General features: G+C 39.8%; 2 protein-coding genes across 5 annotated transcripts in view; one reads left to right on the top strand and one right to left on the bottom strand.

The window, feature by feature from the left end:
- LOC149457560 (tubulin epsilon chain-like) overlaps positions 1-4,128 on the top strand; it is a 40,958-nt gene extending 36,830 nt beyond the window's left edge. For 3 of the 4 annotated variants that reach the window (XM_089683546.1, XM_089683544.1, XM_089683547.1), the window contains 2 exons: positions 1,794-1,968; positions 2,097-4,128. In XM_089683546.1, coding sequence (XP_089539672.1) covers positions 1,794-1,968; positions 2,097-2,255 — 334 coding nt within the window. In that variant the 3' untranslated portion in view covers positions 2,256-4,128. The remainder of the gene's footprint in view (positions 1-1,793; positions 1,969-2,096) is intronic. The other variant, XR_016313605.1, reaches the window with a different exon arrangement.
- A 5,710-nt stretch (positions 4,129-9,838) lies between these two features.
- On the bottom strand, positions 9,839-19,085 carry LOC149457559 (cellular communication network factor 6-like). The gene is made up of 3 exons (XM_089683534.1): positions 19,004-19,085; positions 17,147-17,340; positions 9,839-10,491 (listed from the first exon to the last, which is right to left on the bottom strand). Exons 1-3 carry the CDS (start codon positions 19,083-19,085, stop codon positions 10,210-10,212), a joined length of 558 nt encoding a protein of 185 aa, XP_089539660.1. The 3' UTR covers positions 9,839-10,209.
- Between the last annotated feature and the right edge of the window lie 993 nt (positions 19,086-20,078).

The following is a 20,078-nucleotide window of genomic DNA, read 5'->3' as shown; positions in this document are numbered from 1 at the left end:
TTTGATCTGTTTGCTGTTTGACTGATGCCAGTATTGTTCTTATAACCAAAGCACACCCTGGCTCAGCTGTCACATTCCTCAAAATACTATTTCAAAGAGTGGTATGAACTGTAAATTGAAACAAACTATGAGTGTAGACGTCATAAACAATGCATCACACAGGATGGTTATCATGAAGTCCTGTGCAACTTTCAATGCCAGAAATCACTGCTTATCTCATTATCTTAAGTCCCTGTTACACATATTTATTAAGAATAAAATGGGGATTACTTACATTGCCAGAGTCCATGACAAAGAACACACAATATAGAATGTAGCACAACATACTTGCACAATTTTGCAAAGCACAAGGGACACATACATGCTTGCTAGAATTTACTGCCTGCAAATGTTTTTCCTGGGCAGAGAAATGGGCTGAGAATGGATATAAGAAGCCTCCTAAAATCCTTTTAGCGGTGCTGGCAGAGCAAGCAGTTTGGTTGGAGGGGTAGAGACAAAGATCTATGAGATTGAGCCTCCTGACATTATTTCAGCTGTGCAGGCTCCTTTCTTGACCAGGTGAAAAGGACATAATTGGATGGCAGCAAATGGGTTTTTTTTTTTTGTTTTTGTTTTCTAACAAACCCTCTCCTCTGTGAAAATGAGTGGTTGGCAACCCAAACCCAAATATCTGGAATAAGTCTGTGGGAATAGTTACCAAGAGCTTCAGCTTGTAAGTAACAGCATAAGCTGACCGCTTGCACCTTTTTTTACAACTGTTGGCAGTTCCAGTGACTCCACCGCCACTATGAAGTGGCTATGCAAATAGCAATGTTTTTAGAGCTATTGTGTACACCTAGTATACCCAAGCAGCAATGTCCAGGCCTGCTGATAGATCATTTGACCCCTGCTGGCTCATAGTCAGAAGGATGTAGTAGATATCCAGAAAGCAGAGATCACTAAGAGGGGCTCTGGATTTTGTAGGATCTGCATGTGACTGGAAAAGCTGCAAAAGGACTGCTTGTTGGCCCATTTGTATGTCCAGTAAGGAGCAAGGTCAACTTATACTGGAAGAGTAGAGATTTACATATAAACACAACTCCCCATATCTGTGGATCCATTCATTGTTGCAGGTTTTCCTGAAGGTAGACTCTACTTATCATTTTTTTCATTATATGCTCAGTTCGAATTGCCAATGCAATGGATTCAGATGCCCTGTTTTGTGTTCCCTTTTAAATTAACATTACCCTAGAGTTCAGTTATTTGTATAAAGCCCAAACATGTTGAATTCCTTCACATTTAACACATTTTTTTCATTTTCTCTAGGCCCCATTCACATGTCTCTGCTCCTACTGTCATGTATTTTTCTTTTAGTGCATTTTGCATGTATTTTTTCATGCATTTTTATGAGTTTTCATGCACTTCCATAGACTCTCAACAGGATAGAAACTGCAGGTAAATGCATATCATATCAGACATGCTTCATTTGTTACAACAGAGCATGCAGATGTGAATAGCCTCATTGGAATCAATGTATTTTCATGACACATTCATTTTTTTGTGCTGCAAAATGCACATGAAAGCACACAGGTGTCTACTACGCTTTAAAATAGTTGTTTAAACCTAGTATAACATTTTTGGCAGTCTTTTAGTAGATTTCAATGATTTTTGGTCCAGATGGAAAAGTCTGTTGTGATTGACGACTTTAGATGCCATCTATTAAAAAAACAAAAAATGCATGAAAGTTGTGTGTGTGTTTATGTATGTATGTATATAGATATATAGATATAATTTTTTTTTTTTTTTTAATTCAGGCTGAAACCCTCACTACAGTTCGTCTCTTGGAACCAAGAAGGGTGGAAAACTGGGATGTGTTCTGTCCCACCAGTTGGCCATTCCCATTCATTGTTGGCACTAGCCAATAACACATGTGTGAAACCAGCATTTATAGACCTCAGAGAGAGGTTTATTAGGCTGTACAGAAAGAAGGTACATTTAACAATCCATATAGTGTGTGTTTGTTTTTTAAAGTTTTTTTTTTTTCTGCAGTGTATGCTAGGCGTATATAAACACGTTTTTTACAGGGTTAATTTCTGATAAACTTTTCATTTTTGCAGGCTCATCTTCACCATTACCTACAAGTTGACGGCATGGAGCAGAGCTGTTTTTCAGAGGCTCTAACATCATTATCCTCATTAATAGAAGAGTACAACCAACTGGATGCCACCAAAGGGTTATATATGCCAAACCCTCCTCGACTTAACATAGCAGTTTGACATTTATTTTCTATCCTTACGTTTTGCAATTTCTTTTTTTTTTAATTCTGCAATTGAAAGTCTTATACATATGTACCAGAGTAATCTGATACAGATGCATTAACATGCATGCTCTGTAAAAGTTGAGGGATGTAAATGAGGAGATTGCCTTTATTAACTTGACAAATTCCAGTAAGGAAGATTGGAACATGCATGACTCCTCCTCTTTTAAAAAGAGGAGAGCCTCCAGTAACGGAAGCTGAGAGGTACATAAATCTCAGCAATATAGTTTTAAGGAGATTCAGCCTATTGGACTTCATCTACAATGAGAGATTATTTTTGCACTTCGGTGAACTGTCTATAACTTTTTTTGTTTGTTTTTTCTATTCTTTGAATGTGCCTATACCCTTTACATGTGTTTATGTAAGTACTGGCGCATACCTGAGTATAGGGGAGCACAGCTATTCATGTCTATAGGCAGCTATACACGGCACCTGAGCTTCCTGGGAGAAATACACCAGAATTTGTTTCAACTGCTCATGTGTCGGAGCCCTAATTCTTTAAAGGCTTTGTGTTGGACACATGCATTTTTCCATAGGATTCAGCCATACCGGCAGGTACGAACTGTGGGGGAGAATTACTAGGGCTCCATGCGTACTAGCGGTTTTTGTAAGCTCAAAAAACGCTGGAAAAAATGCTGCATAAACACCGCTGATAATAGCGGTTCTTAGTAGCGTTTCAGAGTGTTAGCGTTTTATTAGTGTTCTTACAGTACATGGTGAAGGGAGAAAAAAAGCTGTGTTTTAGTAGCATTTAGCAGCGTTTATGAGCATTTAGCATTTTTTTCTGCTGGAAAAACGCTACACAAGCAATTTTGTTTCTGCTTCTAGATCCTGAAGCTCAAAAAATGCTCATAGCCTAAAGTAGTGTGCATGGACACATAGGATACCACTATTTAGCTTCTAGGAGCAGAAAGAAAAATGCAAATAACAGCTTCTAGGAGCTTAAAAAAAATGCTAGTATGCATAGGGCCTAAAACTGATGCACTCCGGAATCTGGTGCAGCTGTGCATGATAGCCAATCAGCTTTTAACTTCAGCTTGTAAAATTAAGCTTTGGCATTAAAATCTGCAAGCCGATTGGTTTCTATAGAGAGCTGCACCAGATATTGCACTCTGCAGTTTTGGTAAATAACCCCCCACTGTGTCTCCGTTCTTTAATCTTGGTTTAGATATGTTGGGTTTCAGATAGTTGCTTGTTTTATTTAATTTTTTCAGGAAGATAAGTACCGGTAGGGTATTCACAGTTACCCATGCAAGGAAGCGGTGTTCAGAATGTTTCAGGTGGTGCTTCTATAAAATACTGGACTTTCAGTGTAGAATGTTACTGAACACTTGTATGTACACGGATGTCAGATGCAGGGCCAAGCAACGCTTAAAGTAGAACAATTATTGTAATGGTTTACCACTCCAGGAATGCTGCATACAGGGTTTGGGGTCAACAGGAAGCATCACAAAGCTTGAAAAATACAGAGGTATATCGATATCTGGCTTGCTGCCCACAGTCAGACCCATCAGTTAAGGAGAGCTGGGTGGTTCAGTTTACAATACATCATGTCTTAATATTGCAACTGAGTTAAATTACAATTATTTTTTAACACACTATTGTGAAAGGTACTGATCATTTTGAATAGTTTCACATGTACAAACTGGATTCTCTTTGTGAGATTTAATGACAAACAAAAGTACATTTTCTGTATGCAATTTGTATATATATATTTTTGAAACCTGTTTTAAAAAAAAAATACTATATTTAAATTTTGTCAAATAAGATTGTATTTATAAACAATATGTAATAGCTTTATTTTTATTGATAAATTCACATAATTGAATATACTGATTTTTAAGGAGTCTTCTCTTTTGTATATTCTTATTAATGCAATTAGACCTGTTAAAGGGGTATTTTGAGGTCATAAAGAGAGTTATTTGCTGTTTAATATAAATTTTATATACGTGGATATTGTTTGTTTATTACAATTGATTATTTCTTAAAAATCCATGGTAACCTTTAGGAACATAAGTAACAAATTCACAAATTATATACTAACACAATAAATATGTTTAATCAATTTGTATTTTAAGAAGAACTACCAGAACAAATATGGGAGCTGACATCTCCTGGGAATACTAGGCCTGGGTGTCATGGTGATGTTTTTGCTCTCATTCTTTTGATTTACTGTCCTGTATCAGGTAAAAAATAATGAATTCTGACTGTTCTTCTTTATTTGCAACATGCTTGCCCTTGGTCCATGACTTTAAAACCAGTCAGAACTAAATAGCTAGCCTTTTCAGAAGCAGGCCAACATTGGTAGCTCCCATATTTCATTAGGTGTTTTCTATCTAAGCTAAGCTATAGCCTTTGAAGTAGAATTCTGGTCACACCCTAACTACTCTTAAAAGTAAAGTGAATGTATCCCACGCCTCTAACAATTTATAAAATATATATTGTGCACCATGTAAAATATGCTAAAAGGTATTGGCTGCTAGCAATGTAATTATGTTCCCACAACCAACACAACTATAAAAAAGAAAAAAATATAATGCTGCACCTCCCACTCAAAGATTATTATTATACATTATATAGCGCCAAAAGGTTTGCTCAGCGCTGTACATTATAGTGGGGGACAGTACATGAGACAATACAGTAACAAGACAAAACATGATGGGTTCGAGGGACTTACTCTTTCGAGCTTACAATCTAGGAGGGAGGGGATAGTGGTACAGGAGGAAGTGGCTGTGGGGGATGGAGTAGTAAGAGGAGTGTAGAGTGTAGATCAGCAATTAGGTGAGGGTGGGGTAGGCTTCCCTGAAGAGGTGGGTTTTCAGGGTGCGCCTGAAGGTGAGGAGGGAAGGTGACAGTCTGATGGATTGGGGTAGAGAGTTCCAGAGGATGGGGGAAGTCCTGCAGTTGGGCGTGGGAGGTGGAGACCAGGGAGCTAGAAAGTAGGAGGTGTTGTGAGGAGCGAAGATTACGGGTAGGGTGGTATTTGGGTATCGGGTCGGTGAGGTAGTTTGGGGCAGCGTTATGAATGGCTTTGTATGTCAGTGTTAGTAGTTTGAATTTAATGCGTTGGGCAATCGGAAGGCAGTGGAGGGAATTACAGAGGGGGGTGGCAGAAGAGGAACGGTTGGTAAGGTGGATGAGTCTGGCCGCTGAGTTCAGGATAGACTGAAGCCGGGATAGTCTGTGATGAGGAGGGAGTTGCAGTAGTCGAGTCGTGAGATAATAAGGGAGTGAACGAGCTGTTTAGTAGTGTCTGGGGTTAGGTACGAACGTATTTTGGAGATGTTGCGGAGGTGGAGTCTGCATGAGTTTGCCAACGATTGGACATGGGGTTGGAAGGACAGGTTTGAGTCAAGAGTGGCACCTAGGACTTTGGCTTGCGGGGTGGGAGTGATGGTGGCATTGTTGGTCGTGATGGAGAGGGTGGGGTGGGGGGCACATGCTGGGGGGAAAATTAGGAGCTCAGTTTTGGAAAGGTTCAATTTGAGGAAATGGAGCGACATCCAAGATAACAATGCAATATGTGAATCTATAAGACTAATTAAACATGGACATTCTGACTAACCTGTGTAAAAAAGATCTGTTTAATTACCTATTTTCAGGCCGCTCCAGTGATGTGATCTACTCTTCTTTGTCAGGTTGTGCCAGTGGCAGGGGAGGGAGCGCCGACAATGGATGAGCCAATGGGATGTCGCTGCTCAGGCAATACTAACCATTGTCGAGCGTTTTCTCCATCCCCATTCTGCTGCTGGTCGACACAGAATATAATTTGACCTGATGGAAGTGGCCTGAAAATAGGTAAGTATGCAGATCTCTTCTTATACAGGGTAGTCAGAATAGGTGTTGGGAGGGGAGAGGAAGCATTTTTAAAAGTAGTTAGAGTTTAATTGGAATTCTGCTTTAACTTCAACTATAAACCTATTTAATAATTGAAGAAGACTATTTGTCATATCATATTAAATATAGATGATTTATATATTGCACACACAATGCATGTCAGACATGAGGAAAGTCAAAACTTGGCCATTAAAAGCATTTTACTCCTACTGAGTTAATCAAGCAAACTGCCAGAAGCTGCCGGGAAACTGCAGAGAAGCTCTGCTTGCTTCCCAGTGGATCATTCATTTCTACATGTATTGACTCTACCAGCTGTCACATGAATATGACACGATGCTGTACTCCAGCATGCTCTTGAACTTAGTAGTGTATTCATATCTGAATGGTGACCGTATTAAACTAGTATTTATCAACAGTGGGTGCCATATGTGAATCCAAATTGACATTGTTGATATTTTTTTAAAAATAACTAAAAAGCAGCATGAGAACATAAATAGATAACTAAATAGCAGTTTCAACTACTTTCCTTTCCATGAAAGAGGAGGGTAATTCCAGTAGAGTACTTTTAAAATCTTGTGTCTGCACCCACTGCTCTCAACTACATTTCAAATTAACTGTACAGCCTAAAAGTATCCAATGCACAGGATTAACATTGTACTACAGTTAAGCTGTGTACACACTATAAGAAAATCGTGTCAACGATTCACAGCAAGTCGAACCCGAGGATGGTACTAATTGTATGAAAATTCTCAAACGACAAAGGCTTTTTCATTGTTTTGACGTAGAAATGTAGCGTAGATTAATGTTGTCTATTGTTTCTGATCATACGCAGTCATTCGTATCCTATTTTTCTTGTACGAACACAGTACACATTAAATGAAAATCACTAGTTTGTCCCTTCAGAAATTTTCGTTTGGAAAGTCTGAATTGGACGTCGAAAGTTGTATACACACTATATGAAAATCGAACGATCGTTCGTCGTACTGAATTTTTCCTTCTATATTGTTATAGTGTCTACCCAGCTTAAGAAAAATATTAATTTCCCCAGGTTTTCAGCAGTTAGGAGGATACGTTTTTCAGAAAGTGTAAGATGCTTATAATGTTTTCATTTTTATACATATAATTATAATCAAAACTTGTTATAAATTTAAATACAAATAGTGTTAGACAGTCCTTTTTAAACATGCAGCCTGGCCTCACAAACCTTTTGTTTTTTAAAATGATTGCCAAGGACTGATTGCAGTAACTTTGACTTCAAAGCATACACATGTGGCTGGGACTTCATTGCAAACTTAGATAAATACAGAAACGTGCATACAAAATCTTAAAATCAGAAGAATCTATAGTGTATGTATGTGTATATATATTCACACACACTATATGGCCAAAAGTATTGGGACACCCTTCTAAATCATGGGTTTGGGTGTTCCAATCACCTCCATAGGCACAGGTGTATAAAATCAAGCACCTAGGCATGCAGACTGCTTCTACAAACATTTGTGAATGAATGGGTCACTCTCAAGAGCTCAGTGAATTCAACCATGGTACCATGATAGGTTGCCACCTGTGCAATAAGTCCATCCATGAAATTTCCTTGCTACTAGATATTCCACAGTCAACTGTTAGTGGTATTACAACAAAGTGGAAGCAACTGGGAACAACAGTAATGCAGCCACCAAGTGGTAGGCCACGTGAAATGACAAAGCAGGGTCTGTGCATGCTGAAGAGCACAGTGTGCAGAAGTTGCCAACTGTTTGCACAGTCAATAGCTAAAAACCTCCAAACTTTGTGTGACCTTCAAATTAGCACAACAACAGTGCGTAGAGAGCTTCATAGAATGGGTGTCCATGGCTGAGCAGCTGCATCCAAGCCTTACATCACCAAGTGCAATGCAAAGCATCGGATGCAGTGGTGTAAAGCACACCGCCACTGGACTCTAGAGCAGTGGAGATGTGGTCTCTGGAGTGATGAATCCCGCTTCTCTGTCTGGCAATCTTATGGACATGTTTGGGTTGCCAGTGGAACGGTACTTGCATGACGGCATTGTACCAAATGTAAAGTTTGGTGAAGGAGGGATTATGGTGTGGGGTTGTTTTAAAGAGGTTGGGCTTGGCCCCTTAGTTCCAGTAAAGGGAACTCTTAAGGTGTCAGCATACCAAGACATTCTGGACAATTTCATGCTCCCAACTTTGTGGGAACAGTTTGGGGATGGCCCCTTCCTGTTCCAACATGACTGCACCAGTGCACAAAGCAAGGTTCACAAAGACATGGATGAGTGAGTTTGGGGTAGAAGAACTTGACTGGCCTGCCCAGAGTCCTTATCTCAACCCGATAGAACACCTTTCGGATGAATTAGAGTGGAGACTGCAAGCCAAGCCTTCTCGTCCGACATCAGTGCCTGACCTCACAAATGCGATTCTGGAAGGATGGTCAAACATTCCCATAGACATGCTTCTAAACCTTGTGGACAGCCTTCCCAGAAGAGTTGAAGCTGTTATAGCTGCAAAGGGTGGTACAACTCAATATTGAACCCTACGGACTAAGACTGGGATGCCATTAAAGTGCATGTGCGTGTAAAGGCAGGCGTCCCAATAGTTTTGGCAATATAGTGTATCATGGCTAATCAAGCAAAGATTTTATAATCCTTGTAAAAATAGCTTGGGAAAGAATATATCACTATTTTTTTTCCCATATGTCTCATTAATTCTCAATATAGGTTGCTTTACAAATACATTATTCAGGGATAATTGCCACATTTCAAACAGTTGTCTTCCTTAGCGGTGCATATGGTATATTATATGATACAAAGACCAAGGGGACCATGAGCCATGAGTGTTAAAATTTATAGAGCGATGCCTTCACCTAACCCCCACAGAAGCCTACCTAACACCACTACTGCTGTCACAAGGTTCTGCAACAATTGGATTCTATGGGGTTGATTTTCTAAAACTGGAGAGTGGTACAGCTGTGCATGGTAGCCAATCAATGTCTAACTTCAGCTTGTTCAATTTAAGGCCTGGAAGCTGTTTGGTTTCTATGCAGGGCTGCACCAGATTTTGCACCATGTAGTTTTAGTAAATCAACCCTTATGTAGTTTTTCCCAAAATTTTCATTCAGTCTGTCAGCGCCTCTAGAGGCATCAAGGATCATGGTATATTCTTTCACAAGCTATATTTACAAGGGCTATAAAAACCTTGCTTGATTAGCTGTGCTATATTTGCTGTATATTTTAAATCTTATGATTTTAGGATTTTGTATGCAGGTTGCTTGTACGCAGGTGCGTATAAAGTCGCAGCCACGTGTATGATTTGAAGTTTATTTTAGGACTGTGTTAAGTCTTTGTGCATACCCCACATTCGGTCCTTGGCAATTGTTTTAAAAATAGGGTTGAGAGGCCAGGCTGCAGTTTTAAAGATCTGTCATGCATGATTTGTATTTACGATTTGTATTTACATACATATACATTTTTATTTAATAAAGAATTCTTTTAATTTTAAGATCTGGTATATACATTACTGTATTTATCTAACGTGCTTATAAAGTCTCAGCCACATGCGTATGTTTCATAGTCACACATTTAAAATGAGGATTATCTATTATCTAGGATAGTAGTGGGTTGAGATATGTACTATGCATATACAGGTCCCATGCATAGCAGGTTTCTGGGCAATTCTAAATAAAACTAAACACAAATTCCATAGAAAATTAATTTTGTAATTTTTTTATCAAAATAATTTTGAGTGAATAAAACCTTTTATTATTCAAATTGGGTTTGTTGAGGCAAGAAAGAGTGTAAATACTATGAATAGTATATTCTTATGGGAATTAAAACTTTGTTTTAAATGTAAACTTTCCCTAGAATTCTTGTCACTAATGCCCCTATTTTCTATATAAATTATTGTACCTTCTAATAAGAATCTTGCAGGTGATTTCCTACTATAATATCTTGTGTGTTTTAGCATTTGTTTCTGAAAGTGATTTGGGTGCATAGTTTATTATATATTTCCTGATCATTTCTAGATTATGGCTTCAGTGTAAAGTGTGACCATTTTGTAACCAATCTGCTAAACTACTACTCACAAAATTTTAAGATGAGCAAATATGTCTCCTGGGTTAATACAGGTCTTCTGACAAACACAAGATGTGATCCACATCATTTTCCAACTGAAGGAGCCTTCATTTTGACAGTGGAATTGGACTGTTATCATTTTAGACTTGTTGGGGATGCAACATCTCCGATCTGTGCACACACCACAATAAGTGGGTCTATAACTCCTTCCTGTTGAACACTCCGATAACATCAATTTCACTGGTTGAGGTTCTTGAAATGTAGGCTGACATGTTTTTCCTTTTGGAATCTAAAAAATAATACAACACACAAAGCATACCCATTATTTATATTTATACCTGCTTCTAAAAGTGATTCTTAAGGCAGATGTTTTTTATTGTTTACCTTAATTCTGTGCATTAAAGTAAAAAACCCTCTGCATGCAGCTACTCCCCAGCCCCCTTTATGCTTACCTGAGCCCAATCTCTTTCTCAGCTTTTTCCTTCCTCGTTGACTCCCACTGCTGTCAGTCACAGCCAGCGAGGAGGTGGGGGGGGGGCACCGCCGAGCCACACTGTCAGGGCACACATAGAGTCTGCTTGAGATCAAGCCCACATGAGTGCCCCCATGGAAATCGGCTTGCTATGGTGGCACTGGGTGAGGGGCAATTCCCAGGAGCACTAATGGGGGACCTGGGAAGAGAAGGATCAGGGCTGCATTGTGCAAAACCATTGCAGAGAGCAGGGAAGTGTGACATGTATTTATTTATTTATTTTTTTTAATCGAGCCTTTACAATCACTTTAAACTTTCCTCTGTATTTTACAGTTTTGATTACTTGCCATTTAAGACACTTTTGTTGTCTTCTTATTTGCTGTACTATTCTTTCAAGGTCTTCTTCATTGCTGTCTTGGTGTTGCCCTTGGTTCATATTTCACTATCACTTCTGTAACATCTGCAGCATGGCTGCACCTTCCTCAAGAGACCAACAAAGTTCTTGTCCACACTCTCATAACCTCTTGCCTTGACAACTGCAATGTCCTCCTCCTAGTCCACTAACAATACCCTAAACTCTATTATCAATCATTAGGTCTGCATAAGACTTTTCTATTCCTCCCAGGAATATAATTTACTATCCTTTGCCTTCTACACTTCACAACGCCTCCCCGGCCCATATTTCTGATCTTCACATATGCTTCCTAAAGCACACTTTCTCTGCTCCTCCATTGTACTACTCATGTCCTCTTCACGCATAACATTCCATGCATAGCAACAAGATTTTTTTTTTTTTTAAACCCACATCTTGAAAACTGAAATTTTCTCTCTACTTTATTAATTACTATGTAACCAATTGTCTCCCCTATTGTGTTTTGCATACATATAATTGTTGGGTCTATTTCTCCTCCTTATGTATATGCTTGTTTCTGTGTAGAGTTATTTTTCATTGTATAGCACTGTGTAAGGTCTCTTCTGCGTGTTGGTTTTTTTTTTTTAACGGATGTGGATATAGATGCATTGTTATATAATGCTCAACAAAAATTAAAGGAATACTTTGAAAACACATCAGATCTCAATGGGGAAAAATATCATGCTGGATATCTATACTGATATGGACTGGGTAATGTTAGAAACAAAAGGATGCCCCATCGTTTGATGAAAATAATCAACCTACTGCGGACTGAATTCAAAGACTCCCCGAAATGCAAAGTGAAAAAATGATGTAGCAGGCTAGTCCATTTTGTTGAAATTTTAGCAACTTCAGATGGTACTCAGTAGTTTATGTGCTTGTATGCATGCCTGACAATGTTGCAGCATGCTCCTAATGAGATGACAGATGGTGTCCTGGGGCATTTCCTCCCAGATCTGGACCAAGGCATCACTGAGCTCCTGGACAGTCTGAGGTGCAACCTGGTGGTGGACCGAAACATGATATCCAAGAGGTTTTCTATTGGATTTAGGTCACGCAAATGTGGGGGCCATTCAATGGTATCAATTCCTTCATCCTCCTGGAACTGCCTGCATACTCTTACCACATGAGGCCGGGCACTGTCGTACACCAGGAGGAACCCAGGACCCACTGCATCAGCGTAGGGTCTGATAGTGGGTCCAAGGATTTCATCCTGATACCTAATGGCAGTCAGAATGCTATTGTCTAGCCTGTAGAGGTCTGTGCGTGCCTGCATGGATGTGCCTCCCCAGACCATCGCTGACCCACCACCACCAAAACAGCACTTCCGCCTGCTGGTACTGGGGTTGTTGGTTCCAATCCCAACCAAGGTACCACCTGCCTGGAGTTTGCATGTTCCAGGCAGCATAACGTTCTCCTCGGCTTCTCCAGTCTCTTTCCCGTCTGTCATGTGCTCAGGGTGAACTTGCTCTCATCTGTGAAAAAGCACAGGTCGCCAGTGGTGGACCTGCCAATTCTGGTGTTCAATGGCAAATGCCAATCGAGCTCTATGGTGACAGGCAGTGAGCACAGGGCCCACTAGAGGACGTCGGGCCCTGAGGCACCCTAATAAAGTCTGTTCCTGATTGTTTGGTCAAAGACATTCACACAAGTGGCCTGCTGGAGATCGTTTTTAGGGCTCTGGCAGTGCTCATCCTGTTCCTCCTTGCACAACGGAGCAGATACCAGTCCTGCCGATGGGTTAAGGACCTTCTATGACCCTGTCCAGCTCTCCTAGAGTAACTCCCTGTCTCCTGGAATCTCCTCCATGCTCTTGAGAATGTACTGGGGGACACATTGATGTGCCATCCTGGAGGAGTTGGACTGCCTGTGTAACTGCTGTAGGGTCCAGGTATTGCCTCATGCTACCAGTAGTGACACTGACCCTAGCCAAATGCTAGCCTAGTGAAACACAGTCAAAAAAGATGAGTAGGGAAAAACATTTAAGTGCTTCCACCTGTAAAACCATTCCTGTTTTGGGGGTCGTGTCATTGTTGCCCATCTAGTACACCTGTTGTTAATTTCATTACCACTAAAGCAGCTGAAACTGATTAACAACCCCCTCTGCTACTTGACTGACCAGATCAATAGCCCAGGAATTTAATTGACTTGATGCTATACTCTGATTAAAAAGTGTTCCTTTAATTTTTTGGAGCAGTGTGTGTGTGTATGTATATCTATATATTGTATCTATAGAACCATACACACAGCTGCAGACAGATCAGGAATAGAGTGATGAATACAGAGTCGTAAAGCAAAAATAGAAAATTTTATGTTTGCAATACTGGAAATAAAGAAAACTTTACGCTTATATACATTTACACGAGGTCTTTATGGAACATTTTACTCAGGATCTTTTTAACAAGATCCTGAGTATACTGTACACATCAGTAAATTCTTACGTCTATGTAAAACTTATTCAAGAACTGGAATCTCTTATGTTTTCAGTAAGATAAACAACTAGGTACTTTCCTAATAGACATACTGTAACATAGTTGATTTACTAAAGGCAGATACACTGTACACTTTCCAAGTGTAGTTGCACTCTTCAAGGGGAAGCTGTTTGCTTCCATCATCCAATCATATGCAAGTAAAAATGCTGTTTTTTTTTTTGTTTTTTTTTATTTGCATGTGATTAGGTATTCTTTGTAAAGTGAAGCTTTACTTCAACTAACCTATGGAGCAACTACACTTGCAAAGTGCACAGTATTTTTGCCTTTACTAAATAAACCCTAACATGTCTGTTTTGATATACAATTGTCAGCCACAGATGCATTTGTGCAAATCAACCAGACTGTCCTTTAACACCTCTGTGAATATATTAAAGCAGACTTTTCAACAAGAAAAAAACCATTATGGAGTAGAAAGCACTTGAAGATCATTCATCGTATGGAATGTGTACAATCTATTTACTTTTATCTTGTTTAAATTAAAATACAATAATTTAATTTTCTCCCCGCTTCCTAACCCCACAGCATTCACCCTTTCTCAGAGATCGCTTTGGTAAAACCATTTTTTATTTTTCTGCCCGATACACACTAAGAGGAGCTCGCAAGGAGGTCCCTGTACTAACTATGTGATGTTAGTACAGCAATCTCCCCACTGAGCTATTGTGTTTTGACAGGGGCACCTCCTCTCCACCAAAACACACCAGTCAGCGCTTGCAGCAATTGGCTGCCAGCATTGATCAGATGTTGATCAGCAGATGTTTTTCTGGCATGCCCATTCTACAGCAGCTGGACAGGCTCCTGTACACATGGGCCGAATGTCGGCCGGTTTCTGTTGAACCAGCCAATAGTGGCTGATATTTGGACCATGGGTACCAAGCATTAGGCTTGTCTTAAATCCTGAATTATAAGCTCTAACGAGTACGACCCTCTGATTCCTCCTGTATTGAATTGTGACTGTACTGTCTGCCCTCATGTTGTAAAGCACTGCGCAAAGTGTTGGCGCTCTATAAATCCTGTATAATAATATGTAAACCCTAACAATAACTTCTGTAATTTGCTCCTTTTTTGGTCTGTTAAATATACCATTGAAAACTATTTGTTAGATCTGTTTGATACCTGTTGATCCTGCGAGAAATCCAGTGAGCAGATTACTTCCTGATTTCAGTTTTCGCTCTCTGTGGACTATAGAACAACCCCCTATATTATGGAGATATAATTGTCCTGTAGTTCCAAGACAAATCTTGTCACAGGGTGACAATGCTGCTCTTACATAGTTACAATACAGTGAGTTTTCACCTTTGTACAGAAAGTGTATTACTCTCAGGATCACCAGGTGAAATTAAATGGAAAATAACTAGAAAGAAAACAAATACATATAAGGAATGTAAAACTGCAATGTATTAGATTTTTGTTCTATTTAGGACTATACATGCTTTAATACTCCTTTCCAGTACAGTGTTCTTGTGTTCTATGGGGCTGCATAGCATATACAGTTGTGTTCAAAATAATAGCAGTCAGACATCACTAATCTGATCAATCACTGTTTTTGGTAGAAATGATATTTCTACATGGCAAATAATTTACTAGCAGGTGTAGTAGAGTAATAGAAATCCAACAGACCCAACAGTCATGACATGCATGCTGCTGATTCTGTGTAATTGAATCACTAATTGAAAGGGGCATGTTCAAAATAATAGCAGTGTGGAGTTCTACTAGTGAGGTCATTCATTTTTTGAAAAACAGGTGGCAATTATTGCCCTTATTTAAGGAAGGAAGGCAGCAAATGTAGTACATGCTGGTTACAGTGCATTTCTCTCTGAAATTCTGAGGAAAATGGGTCGTTCCAGACATTGTTCAGAAGAACAGCGCACCTTGATTAAAAAGTTGATTGGAGAGGGGAAAACATAAAGAAGTGCAGAAAATGATAGGCTGCTCAGATAAAACGATCGCAAATGCTTTAAAATGGCAACCAGTACCTGAAAGACGTGGAAGAAAACTACCATTCGAATGGATAGAAGAATAGCCAAAATGGCAAGGACTCCGCCAACAATCAGCTCCAGGAAGATCAAAGAAGGTGTAAAGTTACCTGTGAGTACTGTTACAATTAGAAGACACCTATGTGAAGCCACGCTATCTGCAAGAAGCCCCCGCAAAGTCCCACTGTTGAAGAAAAGACATGTGCTGAAGAGGTTACAATTTGCCAAAGAGCACATTGACTGGTCTATAGAGAAATGGCGCAACATTTTGTGGACTGATGAAAGTAAGATTGTTCTTTTTGGGTCTAGTGGCCGGAGACAGTTTGTCAGATGACCCCCAAACACTGAATTCAAGCCACAGTACACTGTGAAGACAGTGAAGCATGGTTGCACAAGCATCATGATATGGGGATGTTTCTCCTACTATGGTGTTGGGCCTATTTATCGCATACCAGGGATCATGGATCAGTTTGAATACATCAGAATACTTGAAGAGGTCATGCTGCCTTATGCTGAAGAGGAAATGCCCTTGAAATGGGTGTTCCAACAAGACAACGACCCCAAACACACCAGTAAACGTGCAACATCTTGGTTCCAGACCAACAAGATTGACGTTATGGAGTGGCCAGCCCAATCCCCGGATCTTAATCCAATAGAAAACTTGTGGGGTGACATCAAAAATGCAGTTTCTGAGGCAAAACCAAGAAATAGAGAAGAACTGTGGAATGTAGTCCAATCATCCTGGGCTGGAATACCTGTTCACAGGTGCCAGAAGTTGGTTGACTCCATGCAACACGGATGTACAGCAGTTCTCAGAAACAGTGCTTATACAACTAAATATTCATTAAGTGATTCAAAGGAAAGCAAAATCTTCAAACATTTTTCAGTTTATAAAGTGAATGTTTGAGTTTGTAAAGAAGAATACATACACTGCTATTTTTTGAACAGTCTAATATTCACTTTTCTTCAATTTTTTAGAGGAACAACACAAATTTGATATATTTTTCTTCATGTTTTGATTTGGAATAGAATGTGTAATGTTCCCAATGCATTTGTGTGTATGGAAGTAAAAGCTATTATAAGGATTTTGAGCTTTATTCACTTTTTTCAACACACTGCTATTAATTTGAACACAACTGTATATTCCTGGCCATTCCAATAACAACTAAACAGATTGGATATTTCAGTTTAGCCTGAACACTGCCTGTGTGAATACATCTACCTGCAGAGGCAGAAAGAGCTAAGCTTTTTCATTTATTAGGTTACCTCCTTAGCTGACAAGATATTGGAATAGAAGATGGTGGGGCTTCAGTAAGCCAATTTATATTCATTAGCAATGTCATTCTGGCAACCTATATGATATTCTATTGATGTAGCATCCGCACAAATTCCATATAGGTTTGAGTCCTACTGAGAAGAGTACTTAGCAGCCAAGTGGTGCATAGCAAAAAAGTTAATTACATGGCCACAATTTGAGCTCTTGGATTTATTGTGGTATAACTTGTAAATTTCCACAACTGTTTTAATTTAAAATGCATTTATATATTTAAAACATTCAACTTGACAACCTAAAAAGGAATTTCATATGTGCTTACCTTTATTGCACTGAGCAGAGTAGTATTACATGGTCGTAGGTAGCATAGTCTGCTTTCTTTTGTCATTTCACATTTGCTGTTTTCATTGGTAACTCTGACTGAGATCCCCATGCCACATGTTTTAGAACATGGACTCCATTGAGTTGCCTGGACAAGGCACTTCTTTTTCCAAACAAGTGGTAGAATTTTGTATACTAGAACGAAGCATAGTAAATTTAAAGTGAGTTATCCAACAAACTGACATTTCAGCTTAAGGGTGGACAGCAGTGTGCTGGGTCACCCACTGCTTATAATACTGTTCACTCCAGGTGAGAGCTTCCCCCGCATTCCTGGGTGTTTCTCTTTCAAGATTTAGTGGGGCGACTTCTACTTATTTCTGATTTCACTGTGGTGTTTAGAGCAAAAGTGGAAGACTTTGGAACTCTTGGACTAAGTTCCAAAAAGGGCCAACAGGCTGGTGTGTAATTCAACCTAGTGGCATCTACCAAGAACCCAAATACCTAACAAATAGAGAGAAGATCTTTGTATGAAACTATGTTCTTAATAACAATATATAGCCTCTTTACGGTGTTTTAAAGCCAGAGAATTAGCATGGCAGCCAGGAAACTAGCAGTGTCATAAGGACAGCAACCATATTTGTCTCATGACATTTTTATTTTAAATACTATACACAAATAATTGACCAAAAATGTAATTCTGTATAAAATCCTGGAGAATTGCACATTCTTGCTTGATATTTTATCCCAGCATATATTGTGCGTTCCATAAGCACTGCCATGACCATCAGCTAAAGTAGGAAGCTTTCCAATCATATGTACACTTTTATCTATATGAGAAATACTGCATTTAAACCTGTACTAAAATGTGCAAGATTCTCATCTCCACAGTTAAACCCTCTCCAGCTACTGTCATCTCTTCCTGGGCTGCAAGTCTTTTCAGGGTATACAAGGCTTATTTTGGGAGGTAAACCAGACTAGGTTTAAGTATGTACGTTTTTAAAAGGCCAAAGTCATATGTATGAAGAAATTTCTTTTTAATGCCTTAGGGAAGCTAGGTCAGAGTCCATACAGACAGTGGTGTATTTAGGTTTTGTGCTGCCCTAGGCAACACAACAATTGGTGCCACCCCCCCCACAGAAAGAGCCTGACATTGAGCAAGAACACCCCTGCCCTTCACCCGAGCCTTCCACTACCACTGCCCCCCATACACCAGCCACCATACCCCATGGTGAGCGACAAAGAAAGACACTCCCTTCACAGCTCCAGACATCCCCAGGAACTAGACGAGCTGTGCATACACCGTCATGAAACCCACAGCATGTCTCAGAACCCACCAGGTTCCCATGCCGTGTGTGTCCCTTCTGCTGCCCCCCTGAAAAATGCCGCCCTATGCAAATGCCTTGTGGTAAATACACACCTGCATACAGAGTGAATGTGGAACTCCTAGCAATATTTCTAGGTCTCATGCTAACCAATTTAAGAAATATATGGCTCAGTATGTCCAGTTTTCTATGGATTGCAAAGGAGAGGTAAATTTTATGAATGAGCTATATAGACAGGTAGACCTAGGGTAGGAGTGTGCTAAAGAGATGGATATGACTAATAAGCTTGAGTGGAGCTTGTATACAGCCATACCTGTCTTAAAGTGAAAGTAACGTCCACTTTTATAATTTGTACCTACAGGTAAGCTTATAATAAGACAGCTGCTGAAATAGTAAATATCTCCTAAACTTGCACTGTTTAGGAAATATTCACACAGCATGCAGCCGGTGACCTCAGCAGCACATGCACTCTGAACAGACACGCTGGAATGATGTCATCAGCGCCCCAGCCATTCATAAAGCCGGAGTTCCCAAACCTGCCCGGGAGCCATGACAGTGCTGAGCTGGAGGGCTCCGTGTCCAGGTAAGTCTGTCATAATGTACTGGTATGCGGCGCATACTGGTACATGACCTAAACATGCTGGGGTCCTTTTTTATTTTGGTGGTGGTATGCTACCACTTTAACCAGTTTTCAAGGTTGTCCATTTTTAAATTAGCAAGGTAAATCAGTGGGTAGCACTGATGTATCAAGTTCAATTGTGACCAAGGATGCTATTTGAATGGAAAATTTTGGTTTCCTCCAGGTACCCCAGACACATACTCTAAGGTTAACTGGTGTCTGATCAAGTTGGCCATTGAGCAAAAGTGTGACTGAATGTGAGAGGGGCTGTTGTTCAGTTGTATGTACGTTGTAAAGGGATAATGTGATGACACTATAGAGCCAGTAAAGCCATATCTTACACCTATGAGGGCCAAGAAGCCAGAAACAGTTTTATGCATATTGGTTATATTGGTTCTGTAAAATGATGGCTATATCCGTTCAATACACCATCAGGTCTGGATGTACACACGACTAAAAGAGGGCAAAACGATTTTCATGACTGACCACAGACCCATAAGCAGAGACTGAGTTCCCTGCTTTTAGGTTTTGTGCTGAAAGTAAGGATACCTTCTGTTATATCTGCTGTCTCTCTTGAGACCAAAGATATTTGAATTGATGTTGGTTGCCAGCTAGGACCTTGGTAATCTTCTATTTAGGTCACAGATCATTTGTTCTGGCCCATTGGTTTCTATCAAGTTTCTTGGTTTCTTATTACCAGGTATTCTGTTAATAACATGGATTTGACTCTGCAGAGGTTAATTGCCAGATTGGCCATCAACATTTTAATTCTGCTCCCAGTGTGATACCCTGATGCAGCAATCTGACTAGAATTAGACCATGGAATGTTACTGCAGGGGACAAAAATTAGTTTTTCTACCATTTGGAAGCACACATTATTGCATACACCGTTTTACAATGTATTCAACTGAGAAGAAGTACTTTACAACGAGGGGGAGATTTACTAAAGCTGGTTCACTCAGAATCTTGTGCACCTGTACATGGTAGCCAAT

This window comes from Staurois parvus, unplaced genomic scaffold (genome assembly GCF_062004578.1).
Source record: "Staurois parvus isolate SC_StPar_1 unplaced genomic scaffold, SC_StPar_1.0 ptg000314l, whole genome shotgun sequence".
NCBI lineage: Eukaryota > Metazoa > Chordata > Amphibia > Anura > Ranidae > Staurois > Staurois parvus.
This window is presented reverse-complemented; position numbering and strand designations above follow the sequence as displayed.

What these genes read in the sequence shown, in the direction of transcription:
- LOC149457559 (XM_089683534.1), bottom strand. Translation starts at nt 19,085, where the DNA reads ATGCGCCGCATACCAGTACATTATGACAGACTTACCTGGACACGGAGC. An exon ending in CTGTCATGGCTCCCGGGCAG is followed by an intron (nt 17,341 to 19,003) that starts GTTTGGGAACTC and finishes GCTTCGTTCTAG; the next exon opens with TATACAAAATTCTACCACTT. An exon ending in CTCTGCTCAGTGCAATAAAG is followed by an intron (nt 10,492 to 17,146) that starts GTAAGCACATAT and finishes ATTATTTTTTAG; the next exon opens with ATTCCAAAAGGAAAAACATG.